This window comes from Hypanus sabinus, chromosome 1 (assembly GCF_030144855.1).
Source record: "Hypanus sabinus isolate sHypSab1 chromosome 1, sHypSab1.hap1, whole genome shotgun sequence".
NCBI lineage: Eukaryota > Metazoa > Chordata > Chondrichthyes > Myliobatiformes > Dasyatidae > Hypanus > Hypanus sabinus.
Window position 1 is genome coordinate 141153193 of NC_082706.1, and position 21089 is coordinate 141174281.

At 40.7% G+C, this 21089-nt stretch overlaps 1 protein-coding gene across 1 annotated transcript in view; it reads left to right on the plus strand.

The window, feature by feature from the left end:
• The window catches only part of LOC132398186 (cadherin-2-like), a 196122-nt gene that overhangs the window by 102953 nt on the left and 72080 nt on the right, over nucleotides 1-21089 (plus strand). The window contains exons 3-4 of the mRNA XM_059977274.1: nucleotides 2718-2947; nucleotides 7026-7196. Coding sequence (XP_059833257.1) covers nucleotides 2718-2947; nucleotides 7026-7196 — 401 coding nt within the window. The remainder of the gene's footprint in view (nucleotides 1-2717; nucleotides 2948-7025; nucleotides 7197-21089) is intronic.

Genomic DNA, 21089 nt, shown 5'->3' on the forward strand with positions numbered 1-21089 from the left:
AGTTTATCCAGCATTTTGTATTGTCCTGGGGGACTGTCATCCCTTGATCATGCTAGTCCCATCAGAAACACAGACAAAATGCTGGAGTTACTCAGCAGGTCATGCAACATCTACAAAGGGGAATAAACAGTTAATGTTTGGGTCCAAAACCCTTCAGGACTGCCAAAGAAGGGGACAGAAGCCAGAATAAGAATGGGTGTGGGGTGAGGGGGAGGTATGCATGCTGGCAGGTGATAAGTGAGACTGGATGAGGAAAGGGGGGGTATACGAGGTAAGGGCTTAGGGAGTCTAATAAAAGAGCACCGTGAACCGAGGAAGAAAGGGAAGGGAGGGGAACCAAAGGGAGATGATGGGCGGGTGAGGAGAAGAGAGGTGAGAGCGGAACCAAGATGGGGAATGGAAAAAGGGAAGTGGGATGGCGAGAGTGAAATCAGAGAGGAATGGTTACTGGAAATTAGAAAAATAGATGTTCATGCCAATGTTTATTCCCCTCCATTGACACTGCCTGACCTGCTGAGTTCCTCCATTTTGTGTGTACGTTGCTCAGGGCTTCCAGCATTTGCAGAATTTCATAAGTCCCATAAGAATTTTTTTTTTCGTTTTAGTAAGACCAACTCCCATTCCACTGAACTCTCATGCTTCATACTGAGCCTGCTTAAACTTGCTTCATTAAAACAATGTGACTCCAAATTCCGAAAACAGTTTACCAAGCTGTTGTCTGGAACAGAGGTTTGAGCTGCAAGGAAAGTTGGGATAAACTTGGGGTTGTTCCCTGGAGCAGAGGTTCCCAACCACAGGCCAATACCATTAAGCAAGCGTTCTGGGAACCACCAATCTAAAGCATCATCTAGAGAGACCTGATAGAGAGTTTTACAATTATGAGATGCTTAAATAGGGTAGACAGTCAGAATCTTTTCCCCAGGGTAGAAATGTTAGACTCCAGGGCAAGCTTTTAAGTTTAGGGGGAAGCTTAAAGGTGGTGTGAAAGGTGAGCTTTTTTAGGCAGAGTGTGTCGGTGCCTGGAATGGGGTACCAGCGTTGTAGTGGGAGCAGGTAGTTTGGCACAGTTTTTAGAGAGACACATGAATGTGAAGGGAATGTAGGGATATGGATGGTAAACACTAGGAGGATATTTAATATAAATTGGCATCACGATTTGCACTTGAATGGCCTGTCCAGTGCCGTACTGATGTTCCTTGTGTTCAGTTTTATGAACGGCATAGATGGGGTTATCCCTCTCAAGTTGGGTGGGGATACAACTAAAGGGCATAAGTTTAGGGTGAAAGGTGAAATATTTAGAGGGAGGGTGATCCTCTTCACTCAGATGGTGGTGTGAGTATGGAATGAACTACTAGCAGATGTGGGTTCAATTGTATCATTTAGGATAGATGCATGCATGAGCGAGGTATGGAGGACTATAGTTGGGGTACAAGTAGAAGCACTAGTATCCAGGTTGGCATGGACTAGGTGAAGGGCCAGTTCCTATGCGGTAGTGGTCTATGGAACCTATGCACCCCTACATCCTTCCCTCAGTTGGGGGCTAGAACTCTAGAGCTTATCCATGGGTGGTCCACTGTGCTGTATTAATTTCATATTGAGTTCATTATCAAGTGTGCAACTACAGTGAGGTGGAGCTGCAATGAAAAACTTGCTCGCAGCAGTTTGATTTTCTTTGTGTGTCACTTGTACATTGAAGCATGCAGTGAAATGCATTATTAGTGTCAACAACCAAACAATTCCAAGCATGCGCTGGGGAAGCCCGCAAGTGCAGCCATGCTTACGGTGCCAACATCACAGCTTACTAGCCCCAACCGGTACATCTTTAGAACGTAGGAGGAAACCCACGCGGAGAACGTTTTTTTTTCCTTATAGACAGCAGCAGGAATTGAACCTTGGAATTTCCTATCGCTGGAGCTGTAAAGTACACTAACCAGTACTGTAACATGCTGCACAAAACAGTGCAGAATAAAAGCAGAGACTAGATTGGGGAATGGTCTGTAGTGTTTCGTTGCTGAGGCCGGGTCAGCGCTGTGGAGGTCTGATAGCTGCTTGGTTATTGGAGGTGTTTGTCACTGGTGAGATCCCTGTGCCCACCCTGGGACTGAGGGTGCAACATCAGTGGGGTTGGGGTCACACCTAGACTAGCACGTGTGGGGTGGTGGATTCCGTTCCTTGAACAACAAGTGATCTACTGGAGGAAGGAAATGTGGTAATTCTTCAGGTGAAGGATCTCGACCTGAAATATCAACGGTCCGTTTTTTTCCATTGTTGTTTCCTGACCCACTGAGTTCCTTCTGCTGTTTGTTGCTCCAGGTTCAAGCATGTGCAGTCTCCTGTATCTCCTGTCTGCTGGAGGAACTCAGCAGGTCGAGCAGCATTTATGGGGGGAGCCAGGGCAGTAATTGTCAATGTTTCAGCTTGTCACTGTATCAGGACCGGGAAAAGTGGAGAAGGAAGACAGTGACTGTTCCTTGAAGATCAGCATGGGAACAGCATTATGACACTCCAGGAGGGTCATGGTTCATGTTACTGGTATTGGTGCTTTCAAAATTCCAGATCTAATTGACGTTAACATTCCACAGTTGCTGTTGTAGGATTTGAGCTCTTCCTGTGCCTCAGTAGTCACTGAATTTCAGTCCTGTTGTGAAACTACAATGCTATTGTTTTGTGCACCAGACTTCTTGAAGCTGAATGTTCTGCATTGTTCTCTCTTACAGTGGAGTTCAACGACTGCTTTGGAAATGTTTTGATTCGCTATGAGACCAGCAACCCCAAGTTCAGAGTCCAGCAAGATGGTGTGGTGTATGCAGCCAAGAGCTTTCAAATCCCTGTGAAACAGTTGAAGTTTATAATAACGGCATATGATGCTCAGTCACAGCAGCGTTGGCAAGCTGCCGTCAGGTTGACCGTGAGGCCAGAGAGTAGCACCAAGCAAAGTGGACAGAAGGTAATTCAACCCAGTTTCCCTTGAAGTTGGCTTCTTCCAGCTCATGGAACCCATCCTGACCAATCCCAAGCCTTGAGACTTCCTGAAAGGGTTGAGTATGAAGAGTTGTACAGCAAGGAAGCAGGCTCTCTGCCCCAACTAGTCCACACTGACCAAGATTCTCTTCTGAGCTATTTTCATTTGCCTACATTCGACCCATTTTCCACTGAACCGTGTACCGATCCAAGTACTTTTTACATGTTGTTAATGTAGCTCACCCCTCACATTGCCTTTATCTGGCAGCTTGTTCTATATGCCCACCACCCTCGAACTGAAAATGTTACCCTTCAGGTTCCTATTAAATCTTCTAGTCTTTGATTTCCCAACTCTGGAACAAAGATTGAGTGTTGTCATCCAATGCCCCTCTTGATCTAGCAATTATCAACAATATCATCCACCACACACCAATAGATCCAAGTTTCAGCTGCAGTATTCCTAATATTTCTTTTGATCTTTGGAATCATTAATGATGAAGCTGAAAGCTATTTAGTCCATAATTTCAAAATTAGTTCTCTTTAAAACAATCCAATGTTCCCACTCTTTCCCAACAACTGCATGATTGTTTTCCCCTCAAGCATCTATCCAATTCCCTATTGGAAGCAATGATTGATGCTCCTACACAGTTCACAGAGCACCCTTGCATTGGTTAATAGATATCATTTAATTTAGAAGTCTAGTTTGCAATCAAATAGTATAATACAACTTCCAGGATCGATATATATACAGGAGCTTCCTGGTGTATGTCTGGTTTGTGGTTATGACTGAAAGCTTGTTTTATAAGCTTTATATTGCATTTAGTTGGTATGAGTCAGGCAGAGAAATGTCATAGTGATTTATGGCTCGCAATTGTAGCATCTGTTTTATCTCTGCAGTCCATTTTCTTGAAGAGAAGGGTCACAGACCTGCATTTCACTACGCTTTTTTGGAGGTCCTAGAACACTTTATAGCCAAGAAACAATACCCACTGTCGTGATGTAGGCGTTTAGGTCCTGTGGTCTCAGGCAGTAAGGTCCTACACAGCAATTAGAGATGGTGGGAAAGCTCCATTAGCGATGTTGATTGTGAGAATTCCACCCCCCCCCCCTCCACCCCGCCAAGTGGGGACTTTAAGTTGATAGGTTGTTTAAGATGATGTGTGGTGTGTTACCTTCCTTAGTTAGGGGATTGAGTTCAAGAGTAACAAGATAATGTTGCCACTTTTAAAATTCTAGTTAGACCACAGGTTGAGTATTGTATTCAGTTGTGGTCGCCTCATGAAAGCAAAGTTATGGAAACTTTAGATGAGATTTGCCAGGACACTGCCTGGATGAGAGCATATCTTATGGGAATAGGTTTTGTGAGCTAGTGCTATTCTCTTTAGAGCAAAGGGAGATGAGAGGTGGCTTGATAGAGGTGTATAAGATGATAAAAGGCATAGACAGGACTTCCATTCCTCTCTTCCCCCCCCCCCCCCCCGGAGGGGAAATGGTTAATATGAGAAGGCAAAATTTGGAGGAAAATATAGGGGTGATATCAGAGGTAGGATTTTTACACAATGATGGGTGCATGGAACGTGCTGTGAGGAATAGTGGTAGAGGCAGTTGTACTAAGGACATTTAAGAGACTCGTGGCAGGAGGACAAGTGGAGAGCTACCACCACTTCCACTGATAGCACCACCCTTTGAAAAAGAAGTTTCCTTTCAGGTTCTCCACTGTTCATTGTAAGCCTATGACCTCAAGTTCTATTCTCACCCAACATGAGGGTGAGAACGTTGTATGCATTCACGCTATCTTACCCCTTTTCAGATGTTCTTGCCCAAGCAACATCCCGGTGAGTCTTCTCTGCACCCATTTCCCCCCTCTCGCAATCAGCTCTGAGCAAGAGTGGTTTCTCGGAAGCTCAGTGGTGTGTTCTAAACTATTCCACAAAATGTCCTATTTGACCTCTTCTGAAAGTTGGACTTTAGATGGACAGAAGTGAAACCCTTCAGGCGGCACTTCCTATCGTTGATAAAGGCCAAAAGTGTCCACATTGTCCAGTTATCTATTCATTTTGTTCTCCTGTTAAAGCTGTCATCATGTACTTGATGTTGACATTCACAGTACAGGATCCAGCTGCTCTCGAACAAGCTATTTCCTAATTGGGTGACAAAACCCAAATGTTATTTAGTGCACTAGCTGAAGAGCATTTGTCAGTATTCAGTAAATATTTAAAGTTGTGTTTGAAGAACTTTTACTGTGTCCATGCTATTACAATGTCTGCTGGCTCTGCAATCTGTAGTATCCTACTTTTAGCTATGTTTGAATGTTAAACTAGAAATTATAACTTGGGAAGCAAGACTGTGTAAGGTTCTCCAACTGCCTGAGCATGGTGCTGTGTTTCAGGTTCTGTCTGGAATGACGTAATGGCAAATTTATTTGCCCCTTTCAATCTTTAAAGTGGTGTTTTATAGTACGTTAACAAAAGATTGGAGCTTCTCACCCCTTTGTTCTCACATCAAAACAGAAGTAGGTTTTTCCCACAGTACCATCACTTTGGCACCCTGCCTCTTTTTGGTCCCATCGCTCCTCTGTAGTTGTTTACGAGCTGATAATTTCTGACACCATTGCATAATCTTTTAAATTGGGTCAGGGTTTTTTTGTCAGGAAGCATTTAGACAGCCGTGAGCATGCAGGGATCATGTTCAATTGATGCGATTGGATTCATCTGGATCATGATCAGCACATTGCAGTGCTGTGCAAAAGTCTTAGGCACATGCATACAGCTAGGATGCCCAAGACTTTCGCTTAGTACTGTGCTTGACAACCTGGAGCGGAGAGCAAGTTTGTAAATTTGATGGGAGCAAAGGATGTTTGGAGTGGCGAGGGTGGAGCGGTGCGGGAGCAGTGTAGGACAGATGGCAGAGAAGGTATGCCAGGGCAGTGGTGGCACATGTGCAGACAGACCCTGCCCTGAGACACCAGGCAAGGTCACTTGATTCCAAACAGTTGGTTTATTACATGTCTTTCTGGTGCCTCCCACTCCCTCCCCTCTCCTTTCCCCTTTTCCCAGCCAGGAGTCCCCTCTCCCTGCCCCCTCCTTACTCTCAGTCCACAATAGAGAACCATATCAGAATCAGGTTTATCATCACACATCATGAAATTTGTTGTGGTTTTTTTTGCAGCAATACAGTACAATACTTAAAATTACTTACAGTACTGGGCAAAGGTCTTGGGTCCCCTAGCTGTATATATGTGTCCAATAACTGTGGCAAGGCATTCCACAGATTCATCACCCTCTGGCTAAAGAAATTCCTCCACATCTCATTTCTAAAAGGATGTCCGTTTTATTCTGAGGCAGTGCCCAGAAATCCCAGGCTCGTACTGATGGAAACACTGTCTCCACATTCACTCTATCCAGATTTTTAATGAACTGCATTTAGCTCAGATACCACCCCCACCCCCCCCGCCTATCCAGACAGCATCGTTGTAAACTTCCTCCACATTCGTCATGTAATGGGGTGACCAGAAATCCACACAATACTCCCAAGTCATAGTTCCGCTTTGTTGTCATCTGCACAATGCATGTTCACATGGGTACAATGATAAACCCACTTGTAGCAACATCACGCACGTGGCGCGGGGTAAGCAGCAGTCACAAGAAAAACTTAAATGAATTATCAATTATACACCATCGTTATAAGAAGGATCACAATTAGAACTTTTTAAAAAAAAAATAGTATTTTTAGTGCAAAGTGTTCAAAGAGGTCGTGGTGTAGTGGTACTGAGACTGATTAGGTTTTGCAAGTTGGTTCAAGAATTTAATGGTTGTAGGAAAGTAGCTGCACTTGAACCTGGGGGTGTAGGACCTCCTGCCTGATGGCAGCTGCAAGGAAGTGAGGGCATGGTTACAGGTTTGTGGAATACAGATTGGAATCATTGGTCATTAACCAGAGGGAGTTAATTTACTGAACTGAGAGAACCAGAAGTTGCCTGTGATTATTGCAGAGGTTGTAATGGTTAGTTGAGGCAGGTGTATGTTTACTTCAATTAAAATTTGTCAATTACTGTGCATTGACAGAGCTGGAAGACCAACGGCATCGCTTTGCCCCAGACAGTTCCGGATATCTTTTTCCCCGAATTCCGGCCGCAGAGCAACGGTCAGCTGAAGCGTCAGAAGAGAGACTGGGTCATCCCGCCCATCAGCGTGCCCGAGAACGCCCGTGGTACTTTCCCACAGGAATTGGTCAGGGTAAGTGTCCACCCTGGTGTTCAGCAGTGAACTTCTTACTGGAAATAATTAATAACTAGAGCAGGAGAAAAGTCAAAAGTTGAACACGTAAAAGTTTGCACAATTACCTGTCTGCATTGCTACAATGGACAGCTTATTTGCATTAGCATCGCGAGCACAAAGAATCAGATAAGCACCACTCACAAGAAAAGCATAAATTGAACTTTTAATTATGCACAGTTTTTACAAGAATGATCACAAGTAGAATAAAACAGTAGTGAGTTCTGTTGTGCGCTGTGATCAAAGTGCTGAGGCAGTGATTAGAGGTGTGCAGATAGGCACGTGTACCAAGTTGTTGAAGGGTTCCTGAGCCAGGTTGGGTGGCCTGTACCTCTTGCCCAGTTATAGCTGCGAGAAGGTGGTGGGGATTGTTGATGGATGCCCTCCTTTCGAGACATCTCCTCCCTCATGAAAAAAGCTGCCAGTGAATTTGAATTTACTTTCACTGACATTTATGACATGTTTTGCAGTGGCAGTACAGTACAAAACTACTATAAATTACAAAAAACATGGTGTAAAAGAAACATATAACAATATAACCATATAACAATCACAGCATGGAAACAGGCCATCTCGGCCCTCCTAGTCCGTGCAGAACTCTTAATCTCACCTAGTCCCACCTACCCGCACTCAGCCCATAACCCTCCACTCCTTTCCTGTCCATATACCTATCCAATTTTACCTTAAATGACACAACCGAACTGGCCTCTTACTACTTCTACAGGAAGCTCATTCCACACAGCTATCACTCTCTGAGTAAAGAAATACCCCCTCGTGTTTCCCTTAAACTTCTGCCCCCAACTCTCAAATCATGTCCTCTCATTTGAATCTCCCCTACTCTCAATGGAAACAGCCTATTCACGTCAACTCTATCTATCCCTCTCAAAATTTTAAATACCTCGATCAAATCCCCCCTCAACCTTCTGCGCTGCAATGAATAGAGACCTAACTTGTTCAACCTTTCTCTGTAACTTAAGTGCTGAAACCCAGGTAACATCCTAGTAAATCGTCTCTGCACTCTCTCTCATTTATTGATATCTTTCCTATAATTCGGTGACCAGAACTGCACACAATATTCTAAATTTGGCCTTACCAATGCCTTGTACAATTTTAACATTACATTCCAACTTCTGTACTCAGTGCTTTGATTTATAAAGGCCAGCGTTCCAAAAGCCTTCTTCACCACCCTATCTACATGAGACTCCACCTTCAGGGAACTATGCACTGTTATTCCTAGATCTTTCTGTTCCTCTGCATTCCTCAATGCCCTACCATTTACCCTGTATGTTCTATTTGGATTATTCCTGCCAAAATGTAGAACCTCACATTTCTCAGCATTAAACTCCATCTGCCAACGTTCAGCCCATTCTTCTAACCGGCATAAATCTCCCTGCAAGCTTTATCCACAACACCTCCTACTTTAGTATCATCGGCATACTTACTAATCCAATTTACCACCCCATCATCCAGATCATTTATGTATATTAATGTAAATTTATTTATATTTATAAATTTATATAACTTTATTTATATAAATATAAATTTATGTATATAACATGATGAGGTTCAAAGTAAATTTATTGTTAAAGTATTTATATGTTGCCTTGAGATTCATTTTCTTATAGGCATTTACTGGGGAAAAGCAAGTGCATTAGAATTTTATAGACCATGTAGATTACAAGGACATTGGAAGGACTGGAGGACTTGAGTTATAAGAAAAGATTGAATAGATTAGGGCTTCATTCCTTGAAATGTAGAAGATTGAGGGAAATTTGATAGAGATATACAAAGTCATGAGGGGTATAGTTAGTCTTTTTTCCACTGAGTTTGGGTAAGACTACAACTTGAGGTGAAATGTTTATGGAGAACTTGGGAGGAAACTTCTCCACTCAGAGTGGGGAGAGTGTGGGGGAACGAGCTGCAGTTTCAGTTTCAGCGTTCGAAAAGTTTGGATCAGTATGTGGATGGTAGGGGCCATGAAGCGCTATGTGAAATTCTACCCGTAAAGTAAAATTCAATTTTTACATTGAGGACTTCTACAGAGCATTGTTCATAGAAATTCAGATGATGGGGAGGTATGTACCTGTGATGTGTTGGGCTGAACTCGATACTCCTTACAGCTTATGTTGCCGTGCGTTCAAATTTCTGTACCGGACCACAATGCACCTTCCAAACCTGCTGTTTCTACCATTAAGAAGGGCAGCAGACGTATGAGAAATCCACCCCACCCCCCAATATGTTAACTCCATCCTGAATTGGAAGTAAATTGCTGATCCTTCATTGTTGCTGGGTCTGTATTCTGGAACTTTCTCCCCAACAGCACAGTCAGAATTCCTACACCTGGAGGTTCACAAAGTAACCTCACCAGACGGAAAAAAACATTCTCTTTCAGGGGAAACACAAGGGAATCTGCAGATGCTGGAAATTCAAACAACACACACAAAATGCTGGTGGAACACAACAGGCCAGGCAGCATCTATAGGGAGAAGCATTGTCAATGTTTCGGGCCGAGACCCTGACGAAGGTTTTGTGTGTGCTCTTTTGGGGTGGGGGGGGGGGGGTTCTGTTTTGGGTCTTACTGGGAAAATACAATGAGTCAGTTGAACAGACCATACATGTAGAGAAAAAAGATTCTAAAATTGAAATGTATACAGACTCTTTAGAGACCCAGCAAGCCATCGAAACCACTCCCACTATCATTTAGTTAGATATTACAAAGCAGGCTTAAAGGAATGAACTTTGAATAAACCAGCTGGAAAATCCACAACTGCATTCAAATGGATTGTTTTTCAAAGGACTAGTGTCAAAGACAAAGTTAGAAGGTGTTCTGTGGAATCATTTAAGAATTTGTTGAGTAAAATGTAGGAAGGGACGGGAAGTTAACTTGGAACGAGAGTCAGGAAATTATTTTGCAGGTTATATTATACTTTTTCTTAGGTCACATTTGGCATATTTTGTAAATTCTGGTTGCCCCATTATAGGAAGGATGAATGTGGAGGCTTGGACGGTGCAGAGGAGGTTCACTAGGGTACTGCCTGGGATTAGAGGGCTGTTGCTGTAAAGAGCAGATGGACACATTTGGGTTGTTTTCTTCAGAGCATACTAGACTGAGGGGCCCCTCAAATAAGTTTATATAAAAATAGAAGAGGGTTAGATCAGGTAGACAGTCGGCCTTCTCCCCTGGGTAGACAAGTCAAGTATTAGAAGACATGCATTTATGGGGGGGGGGGGTTAAAAGACTGTGGTGCAATTTTATTACATAGAGTGGTGGGTGCCTGGTACAGGCTGCTAGGGGTAGTAGTGGCAGGTACGATAATGGCTTTTATGAGTGTATTAGACATATGAAGGTGCAGGGGATAGAAGATTATGTACAGGCTGCATTAACCAGCCCCACTGTTTCAACGAGCAAGGAAACTCAATGTCATGAAAAGCATGCTATTGAAATACAAGTTTAGTAGCTTAGTGTACGCTGCCATCATTGTCAAGATAATGGAGACACGAGTTTGAATCCTAAACACCTAGTGATGTATTTTAACTGCACATCCAGTTGAGCTGCTAACTCACAGTCCCAGTGACATGGGCTCAGTCCGGGAAGTATTTAATTCCGGGGTGCCTAGGCACAACTCATAGCAGCAGTACTCTCAATGGATACGATTAAATATTCCCATTTCAGCCTGATGCAGCTAAAAAGCACGTCTGCTTCCAAGGTCAGTACAGTTAACAAAGATGTCTTAATCCATTTAAACGAACTATCACTGCTTAAAACTGACGGAAACAACACCGATTGAGGTCGGAAGCGCCCACGGAGGAAGTGCTGGTGTAGATCAGGATTACAAATGCTCTTAAGGAAACAGTTTTAAGCTCCCTGTACTGACGATCTTGCTGGCGAACGTGCGGTCTCTGGTGAATAAAATCGATGATGTCAGAGTCGGGGTGCTGAATCAGAGGGATATTAGGACTGTGTGCGTCCTTTGTTTCACAGAATCCTGGTTAACCCCTTCTGGACTGGATGCAGCGATCCAGATTGAGGGTTTACTATACACTGTCAGGATAGATCTTTAGAGTCGAAAGCAGAGGTGGAGATGCCTCATGATCAACTCTTCTTGGTGCACAAATATATCAGTGCTGTTGCAATTCTGCTCACCAGACCTGGAATATCTAGCAGTTAAGTGCTGTCCTTTTTACCAATCATGGGAGTTCTCCGGGGTCATTCTGGTAGCAGTTTATGTTCCACCTCAGGCCAATATCAGTCAGGCTTTAGATGATCTGAGCAATGGGATCAACATGCCCGAAACAGCACACCCTAACACCTTCACCATTGTTTTGGGAGATTTTAACCAGGCCAGTCTGAAAAAAAATCACTAAGCAATTACCATCAATAGATCATTTGCAATACCAGAGGAAACAACACACTGGACCAATGCTACATCACCACCAAGAATGCCTACCATGCCCTCACTTTGGGAAGTCTGATCACCTAGCTGTACTTCTACTCCCTGAGTATAGGCAGAAGCTGAAGACTGCAGTGCCAGTAGTGAGGATCAAGAAGGTATGGACAAGGGAAGCACAGGAGTGCCTACAGGACTGCATTGAGATTCTCCATCTTTGCAGCATATGCAGTAGGTCGTGTTTCTAGCGGCTCTCTCTCTTTTAATATACTTTACATCCCACCAACCGATCCCTTTTAGTTCTAATGACTCACTACTTCTACTGAAGGATTTATTATTTCTACTGAAGGACTTTACGACTTAATTACAATGGCCGAAAAAAGTCGTTCTGGTATTGAATTAAGAAGCGGCAAGACTTTCCCCGAAATGGAGCAAATGGAACAAACCAAGAAAACGGAGGAATCTGTTACACTAGCGGGAATGTTTTCTTCAATACAAGACATGAAGTCGGAATTCGGATCGCTTAATATTAAAATTGATAAGCTGACCGGTTCAAATGGGAAGCTCAAAAAAGCTGTTTCTACGATTCAAGACTCACTGAAAAACTTGGATTCTGAACTTCAAACACTTCAGCAGACTACAACCCGAATCGAGAGCGAGCATGATTTATTCAAACAAACTGTTAAAGATCAAGGAATGAAGACATCTTCAATGGAAAAGAAAATCAATGAAATTACCTTGGAACTATCTAAAACGAAGAAAAGAATGGTTGATTTAGATTTGGAGGAATTTGCGTATTCTGGGACTGCCTGAAAATACTGAAGCTGGCGATATGTTAAAATTCTTTTCAGATATGTTGTACTCACTTTTCAATGAGACCCTCGAAGCTAGCCCCTTAATCGACAGAGCTCACAGAATCCCACTCTCTCGGCGTTCTGCCGAACTACATCCTCAAGCAGTTGTACTTTCTTTGCATTATTACACGACTAAAGAAGCTGTCCTTCGAGAAGCCGGAAAGAAATGGAAATTACTCTTTAATTCAACACACCTTCATATAGTTGAAGATTATCCTCCCGAAATCTTTACCGAAAGAAAGAAATATCGAGAAGTTATGAGTGAAATGTATAAATTAGATTTAAATCCCTCCCTTTGCTTTCCAGCAAAGCTGATAATTTTTCCTGAAAAATCTCAACCATTGAGAATCTACTCTCCTCAGGAGGGATGGGAGTATATTAAGAACTTTAAAGTTAAGCCTACTGAATAAAATATTAAAGTTACATCGATTTTTCAATAGCCAGTTTTGAAGTATCTGCTGTATGAGTTGTTTATGGAGCTTTTGAGTTAAGTACATGTTATACCTTTTCACTCTCTGGCATGGGACGTGGTCGATATAATTTTTTTTACCTTATTAATAATTAATACATATATAACTGGTTTGTAGGGAACCTTTTTAGTATTGTACTTTAGTGGTCCGTGTAGGACCTGTTGAGTATTAATCTTTTTATTTTTTTTATTTGTTTCAATACTTACAGTTTTAGGTCTGTTATATACATATATTCATTTATTCTTTCTTTTGAATATGTGTTTAAGCTACCGTAGCTGATTCTAAGATGGCTATTGTTGATTATGTTTTTATTAATGTTAGACACAACATTATAGTAGCCGAATTCTGTTTGTGCCTTTTATTATGGCTATTTTCTGTGGGATTTTTGCTTTTTTTTATATATATGGAGCTGCAAGTTGGAGAATAGGGTCAAAGGTGATTAGTTAGCATGGGACCAGCCTATTGGTTCCTTCCTTTCTATCTACTGGGCGGGAGGAGGGGGAGGGGTCTATTAGAGTAGATTTTTTTTCTTGATTGGGCAGTTCTTTTGATGGATTTCTCTTTCATAAATGCGTCACTCCTTCTGGTTGTACCCGTGCCTTTTGGTTTAATCTGTACTTGCGTAACTTTTATATAATATTAAACTCGATTTTAAACATGGATGTTAATAAAATTAATATAATATCTTGGAATTGGAACGGTGTCAATCATCCCATTAAGCGTAAAAAGATTTTTAAGAAATTAAAAACACAATGCTGATATTATTTTTGGGCAAGAAAATCATATACAAAAACAGGATGGGGATAGACTTTTTCACTTTTGGAAAGGGCCTCTTTTTCACTCACTGTCGGATAGTAAAACAGGAGGTGTTTCTATATTTTTTTTAGTCCCAAAACCCCTTTTGTGCATCTTAATACTACTAATGATTTGATTGGAAGATATTTAATTGTTACTGGTTTATTATGCGAGCAAAAGGTAGCTCTGGTGTGTGTATACGCACCTAACGTAGATAATTCTGATTTTAAGAAACTTTTTTCAGAGTTACCGAATCTCAATGAATATAAGCTGCTTATTGGTGGTGACTTTAACTGTTGCTTAAATCCAGCGATTGACAGGTCAGCAACCAATACGTCGCTTCCTAATAAAGCAGCAGCTTGTATTAACTCTTTTTTTTTATTAGAATATGGCCTTGTCGATATTTGGAGATATAAACACCACAATGATGAAGATTTCTCTTTTTTTTCTCACACGTCCATCACATATATTCCCGAATTGATTACTTTTTTTAGATACAAGTCTGTTAAACTCCGTTGTTGAATGTGTGTATGACATCATTGCGCTTTCAGATCATGCACCTTTAAAGTTAACCCTTAAGCTCCTGGATAGATCTCACAGTGGAGATCGAACCCCATTTTGTTACAGGATCCGGCTTTCCTTAATTTTATTAAGGAGCAAATTTCTATATTTTTTGAATTTAATACAACTGAAGGAATGTCAAATCTGGTTATATGAGACACCTTGAAATCTTTTCTTAGGGGACAGATAATCTCATTCAGCAGCCTTGAGAAAGAAAACTAAAGGGGAATTGTCAGTGCTTATTAATAAAATTAAACAGATAGATAAAGCATATTCAGTTAAACCTACTGAAGACCTATATAAAGAAAGGATCGAACTTTAATCACAGTATGATTTACTTCTGACCTTTGTTACGAATGTGCCACAACTCTGAGGGGCCGAAGGGTACAAAGTAGTCCCCTCCTTCTTGAGAATTGCAAGATCGCTATTAACTCGGGTCTGGGGCCCAGGAAATGAGAGAGAGACATCCAGAGTACACAGGGCTTGGAATGTGCCCTGGCCTCAGCAAGACGGAACCACTGATAATGGCTATTGTCTCTTGGAGACGGAATTGTGTATTGAGTACTGTACTATTCATTGAAGCCCTCAGGGAATGACCGGAGTGGGCTGGTTGAGGGATTGCATCATCCCAACCTGATTGACATCTGAGACCCTGTGAGTAAGTATAAAAGAGGGTCTGGGGAACAACCCCTTCAGACGCACCAGGAGAAACGCTAGAAATCCCGTGACAGCTTTTAATAGCGACAGTCAGTGGGGGGCTCGTGTGCGTCCTTTTGTCTGGGATTGGGGCCTCACCACGGAAGAACGGCTTTAGCTAAAGGACCTTCTACACCAATGGAACTCTCGAAGGATCGAAATCATAAAAAGGAAAAGCTGGCAAGTTTCTAAAAACCTCTCTTGACTCCAACCAAAGGCTGCAGCCTGAATGAACTGAGTGACTTTTATATTTCCATTGGACAATACGTTATCCCCTAGACAACGATAGAGCTTATTTCTTATTATTATTATACCCGCACTTTTAGATTTAGTATTGACGACGTATATTATCTGTATTTTTGCATTGATATTATTTTTGTGTATTTTTACTAATAAATGCTGTTAAAAATAGTACCATCAACGGACCTCTCTATCTTTGCTAGTAAGTGACCCAGTTACGGGGTTCGTAACACCTATCCCATTGAACAGCAAATTTTTAAATCTAAAAGTTTATTTTATATACATGGGGAAAAATCTGCTAAACTTTTAGTGGGTCAGTTAAAGGCTGGGATGGTCAGAAAAACAGATTTTAAAAATTCGCCGACCAGATAGAACAGAAACTTTAGATCCTTAAGAAATTAATAAGATATTTATGGACTTTTATTCTAATCTTTATAAATCTGAATTCTCTGATATTAATATCACTGAGTAGTTTTCTGCAAAAGTTAAACATACCTCAAATTTCGATTCACGATGTTGATATGTTAGATGCACCTATTAAACAAGAGGAGATAGCCAAGGCTACATCCTCTATGCAATTAGGGAAAGCTCCAGGATCTGATGGTTATACGGTAGAATTTTACAAAACTTTTTACGAAATGCTTATACCACATCTTCATCAAACGTTCACTGATTCTACATCTTCTGGGAGCCTTCCTAAAACTTTTTATGAAACACTAATTTCATTGATTCCAAAAAAAGGGAAAGACCCACTGGAATATGTATCCTATAGACCTATTTCTTTACTGAATGTAGATTTTAAAATCCTCTCTAAGATTCTAGCAAATAGGCTTGAGAGTATCTTGCCTAATGTTATCTGAAACGATCAAACAGGATTTATTAAAAATGGGTACTCACATTTTAATACTTGAAGATTATTAAATATCATTTATTCCCCCTCAACCAAAGAATCTGAATGTATTGTATCTTTGGATGCAGAGAAAGCCTTTGATAGGGTGGAGTGGCCTTATGTATTTCAGGTTTTGATGAGGTTCAATTTTGGTCCAGGATTTATCTCCTGGATTAAATTGATTTATCATGCCCTGGTAGCTGTGGTTCTCACTAATAACCAGAAGTCTCCTTACTTTAGATTATGTAGAGGAACCCGTCAGGGCTGTCCGCTTAGCCCTTTATTATTTAATTTGGCTTTAGAACCACTTGCTATAGATCTTAGGGATTCTAATTCTGTGCAGGGTATTAGGAGAGGGGATAAATTAATAAAGTTTCATTATACACGGATGATTTATTAGTTTACATTTCAAATCCTAAGAAATCTATTCCTTCTATGTTACCTATATTTATGGAATTTGGTACTTTTTCTGGATATAAACTTAATTTACGTAAAAGTGAATTATTTCCTATTAATAATCATTTTGATTATTATGATCAAATACCTTTTAAGATTGCCAAAAACCATTTTACTTGGTATCAAAGTTACAAAAAATTTTAAAGACCTATATAGGTATAATTTTTTCCCTTTAGTTGAATGCACTCAACAGGCGCTTTCCAAATGGTCACCTATGTCGATGTCATTGATAGGTCGAATAAATGCTATAAAAATGGTTATTCTAACGAAATTTTTTATATATTTCAAGCAGTTCCCTCCTTTGTTCCAAAAAACATTTTTTGATAAATAGACTCTCTGATTTTGTCTTATGTTTGGAATAATAAAAGCTCTAGAGTGAATAAACTTATATTGCAAAAATCAAAAAAAAAGATGGAGGACTGGCTTTACCAAACTTTAGATTTTATTATTGGGCAAATAATAATCGCTATATTACTTTTTGGATTTATGATATAGACGATCAAGATCGCCCTTCATGGTGACAGCTGGAGGAAAATTCAGTAGTGGGGTTTTCGTTAGCTTCTTTATTAGGAGCTCCTCTTCCTTTTTCGTTCTCCAGAATAGGTAAACAAGCTCTTAACCCTATTGTTAAACATACTTTAAAAATTTGGTTTCAATTTCGTAGATTTTTTGAATTAAATGATTTTTTACTTTCTAGTAATATTTATTCTTATTTCTTTTTGAAACCATCAACTTTGGATAAGGCTTTTCTAACATGGAAAATTAAGGGAATAAAAACTTTTTTAGATTTGTTTTTACAAGACTGTTTTAATGTCTTTTTCACAGTTAATGGATAAATATGATATCTCCAATACACATTTTTTCAGGTTAGGAATTTCTTACATGATTTTTTACCAAATTACCCCTTGATCTGCTCTTCAAATTTGGCTTATGTTATTTTTCAGTTTAAACCTTTTCTAAAACGATTAATAGCTTTCATTTATAAACAGTTAATGAATGCTTGCACATCGCCTAATGATAGGGTTCAATGCTTCTGGGAAGTAGAACTTCAACATTCACTCTCAGATAACCAATGGAGTAAAATTTAGTTAATAATTCATCTACCTGCACAAGCCATATTTTAATTCAGTTTAAGTATATAGGGCCCATATGTCCAAAGATAAATTGGCGCATATTTTTCCTAATATATGCCCTATTTGTGATAGATATAATGCAGAAGTGGCTACTCTAACCCATATGCTTTGGTCATGTGTAAGTTTAAATAATTTTTGGAGGGATGTGTTTGGAATATTATTTAAAGTTATAGATATGGATGTTCAACCTAATCCACTTACAGCAATTTTTGGGATTTTCCCAGAGGAAGCAAGCAAAGAGTCTGCCTCCGCCCAGCATGGATAGCTTTTTCAACTTTACTGGCTCGGAGAGCTATTTTGCTACACTGGAAAGAATCTAACTCACCCACTGTTTTCTATTGGCTCTCCTCCATCATGTCATGTTTATGCTTGGAGAAAATTAGAAGCCGGACATTTGATACATCTTTTGATTTTGAACAAGCCTGGCGACCCTTTATTCAATATTTTCACATGATTTAATTTATCTTTATTTATTTTTCCTTTACTCTCTTTGGAGAATATCCTTGTCCATGAAGGTTCGGAGATGACTGGAAGGATGTGTTTTTTCCCCCCTCTCTTTCTTTTTTAAATTTATCCTCATTTGGACTGCCCAATCTTTCTTTTTTTTTCTTTCTCTTTTTTGTTTTAGTTTAGTTAATGGGGTTTTTCTTTCTCTATCAATAAAATTTCCAATCTTTTTTACGATTGCTATGAGGAGTTGTAATTTCTCTCTAACCATTGTATATATAATGGCATAATATATTACCTATTTGAGTTTAATATTATATGCTTTTTGTCTTTAATATTGCTGTTTATATGTCTTTTATATTATCTACTTGTTAAACTCCTCTTTCGATTTGTATATTCTTTATTTGAAAATCAATAAAAAAGATTGAAAAATGAAATGAAAGGACTGCACCCCAGTAGACTGGGTGTATTCAGGGATTCATCTTCGAACCTGGATGAGTGTGCTGCAGTTGTTACTGACTTCATTAAGACCTGTGTGGATGAGTGTGTGCCCACAAAGACTTACTGTACATCCCTAAACCAAAAGCTGTGGACGTACCAGGAGGTATGTCATCTGCTGAAGGTTAGATCTGTGCCATTCAAGTCTGGCAACCCAGGCCTGTACCAGAAAACCAGATATGATTTGTGGAGGTTATTTCAAGGGTAAAGAGACCATTTTGAACGAGGTTGGAGGCAACATCAGATGCACAGCAACTCTGACAGGGTCTGCAAGACATTACAGTCGGCCCTGCTTAGCCGAGGGTTCCACAGTGCAGATTCAACCACCCGCGGATTGGGGAAAACCCAGAAGTTTTCTCTCTGGTACTTGTTTGAGCATGTACAGACTTTTTTTTTGTCATTATTCCCTAAACAATACAGTATAACAACTATTTACATAGCATTTACATTAGGTTGGGTACTATAAGTAATCTAGAGATGATTTAAAGTATAGGCAGTCTTTAAGTCAGATTTGTACGGAAGTCTGAACAGGTACATCTGGTATTATTTAGCATTTAGTCAAATGTTTGTCTTAGTGTATTACCTTTCTATGCATATAAAACACTTAAGAAATGTATGTATTTCAATAATTAAACCACTGCATTGCTTAGTAATAATTGTAGCTTTCATCGGGGCAGGGCCTTTCACATGCTCCATTATTCTCACTTTATCCTTTAAAATTGTTCCGATCGTTGACTGACGTAGCCTAATGCTTTTCCAATGACCGATGGTGTTTCACCTGTTTCCAATCACTTTATTATTTCCACTTTATTTTCAATCGTGATAGTTTTCCGTCAAAGGAACAGAAACACTGCGGATTCCAGCAGCAGCCGCAGGCGATGGTTCTGGAGCTCCCCCGGGTCCCAAAGTCCACCCACATTGAGACAGATTGAATAAGGGACTTGAGCATCCATGTTTTTTGGTATCTGTGGGGGGTCCTGGAACCAATCACTGGCGGATAAGGAGGGCCAACTGTACTTCCTACAAAGTGAAACCCAATAGCATGAATGGCAGTGATGCTTCACTACCAGATGAATTCAATGCCTTCTTTGCCTGCCTTGAAAGGGAGAACACTACAGCTGTGAAGATCCCTACTGCACCTGGTGACCCTGTGATCTCTGACTCAGAGGCCAATGTTAGACTGCCTTTGAAGAGAGTGAACCCTCACAAGGAAGAAGGTCCCTATGGAGTACCTGGTAAGGGTCTGAAAACCTGTGCCAACCAACTAGCAGGAATATTCAAGGACATTTTCAACCTCTCACTACTATGGGCGGAAGTTCCCACTTCAAAAAGGCAACAATTATACCAATGCCCAAGAAGAATAATGTGGGCTGCCTTAATGACTATCGCCCCAGTGGCGTATTTAAGGTATGGCACGTACCCTGGGCACCACTTGAAGGGGAGCACTACTAAGCAGTTTCTATTAAAGTCAGACGAGCTATCCTCATCGTGAAAAAAAGAATTTTCTTCAGATGTATGATCTGTCTTTGATTATCATGGGTGAGAAGCACTAGGATGGCCTTATTTCAGAGCATTGTGTAAGAAGACCATGAAACGTTTCTTCACGAAGGAGGAGGAAAGTGGAGCTGAAGGACAGAAGAGACGAAAGTTGGAGGTGGAGGAAGCCAAGAAGTTGAGCAAGTTCTTCATGCCCTTCTTTGTAAAGCCCGGAATAAGTAGTTCAACAAGTTCTATGGAGTCATCTGCACCTGCTACAAGTTTGTTAGAATCTGAAGGTGGATCAAGTACAAATACGTCACAAGCCGAGGAGGAAGTCAAGTCAGATAAATCTGAGTATGACGAGATTAAGAGTGAGGCTGCCACAGAGAACGTGGACATGACAGGAGGGGAAGACAGCGGTGGTGATGTTGAGTTTATTGATGAGATTGAACCTGACAACACTGAACCTAGTGAACTGGATGATGTCAAAGAGCCTCGAACTGTCATAGCAGTAGTGATTGAACAGCATGACATTGGACTTCTGAAGTTCGACAAGGATACTGGAAAAGCAATTCTGCCTAATGAGTTGAGAACAGAAATAATAAAGCTGGGTTCGAAGTATTTCCAGAACAGTGAGGGGCCTTTCCTACCACCAAATAACCGCTCAATGAACAAAACTTGGTTCAGGAGGAAATTGGGAAATGGTCATGGTGAGGAAGTGACTTGCTCATGGCTGGTCTATTCCCCTTCTAAAAAGTCTGCATTTTGTATCTGTTGTCTTCTCTATTCCCGATCAGACCATCAATCCTCAATGGAGCAGGGAAGTGGATTTAACCAGTGGAAAGCACCTGAAAGGACTAGTGTTCATGAAAATGCCAAGAATCATCGAGAATGCTTCACACAGTGGAAAGAAATGAAAAGAAATTTAACTGGAAACAGAGGAGTTAT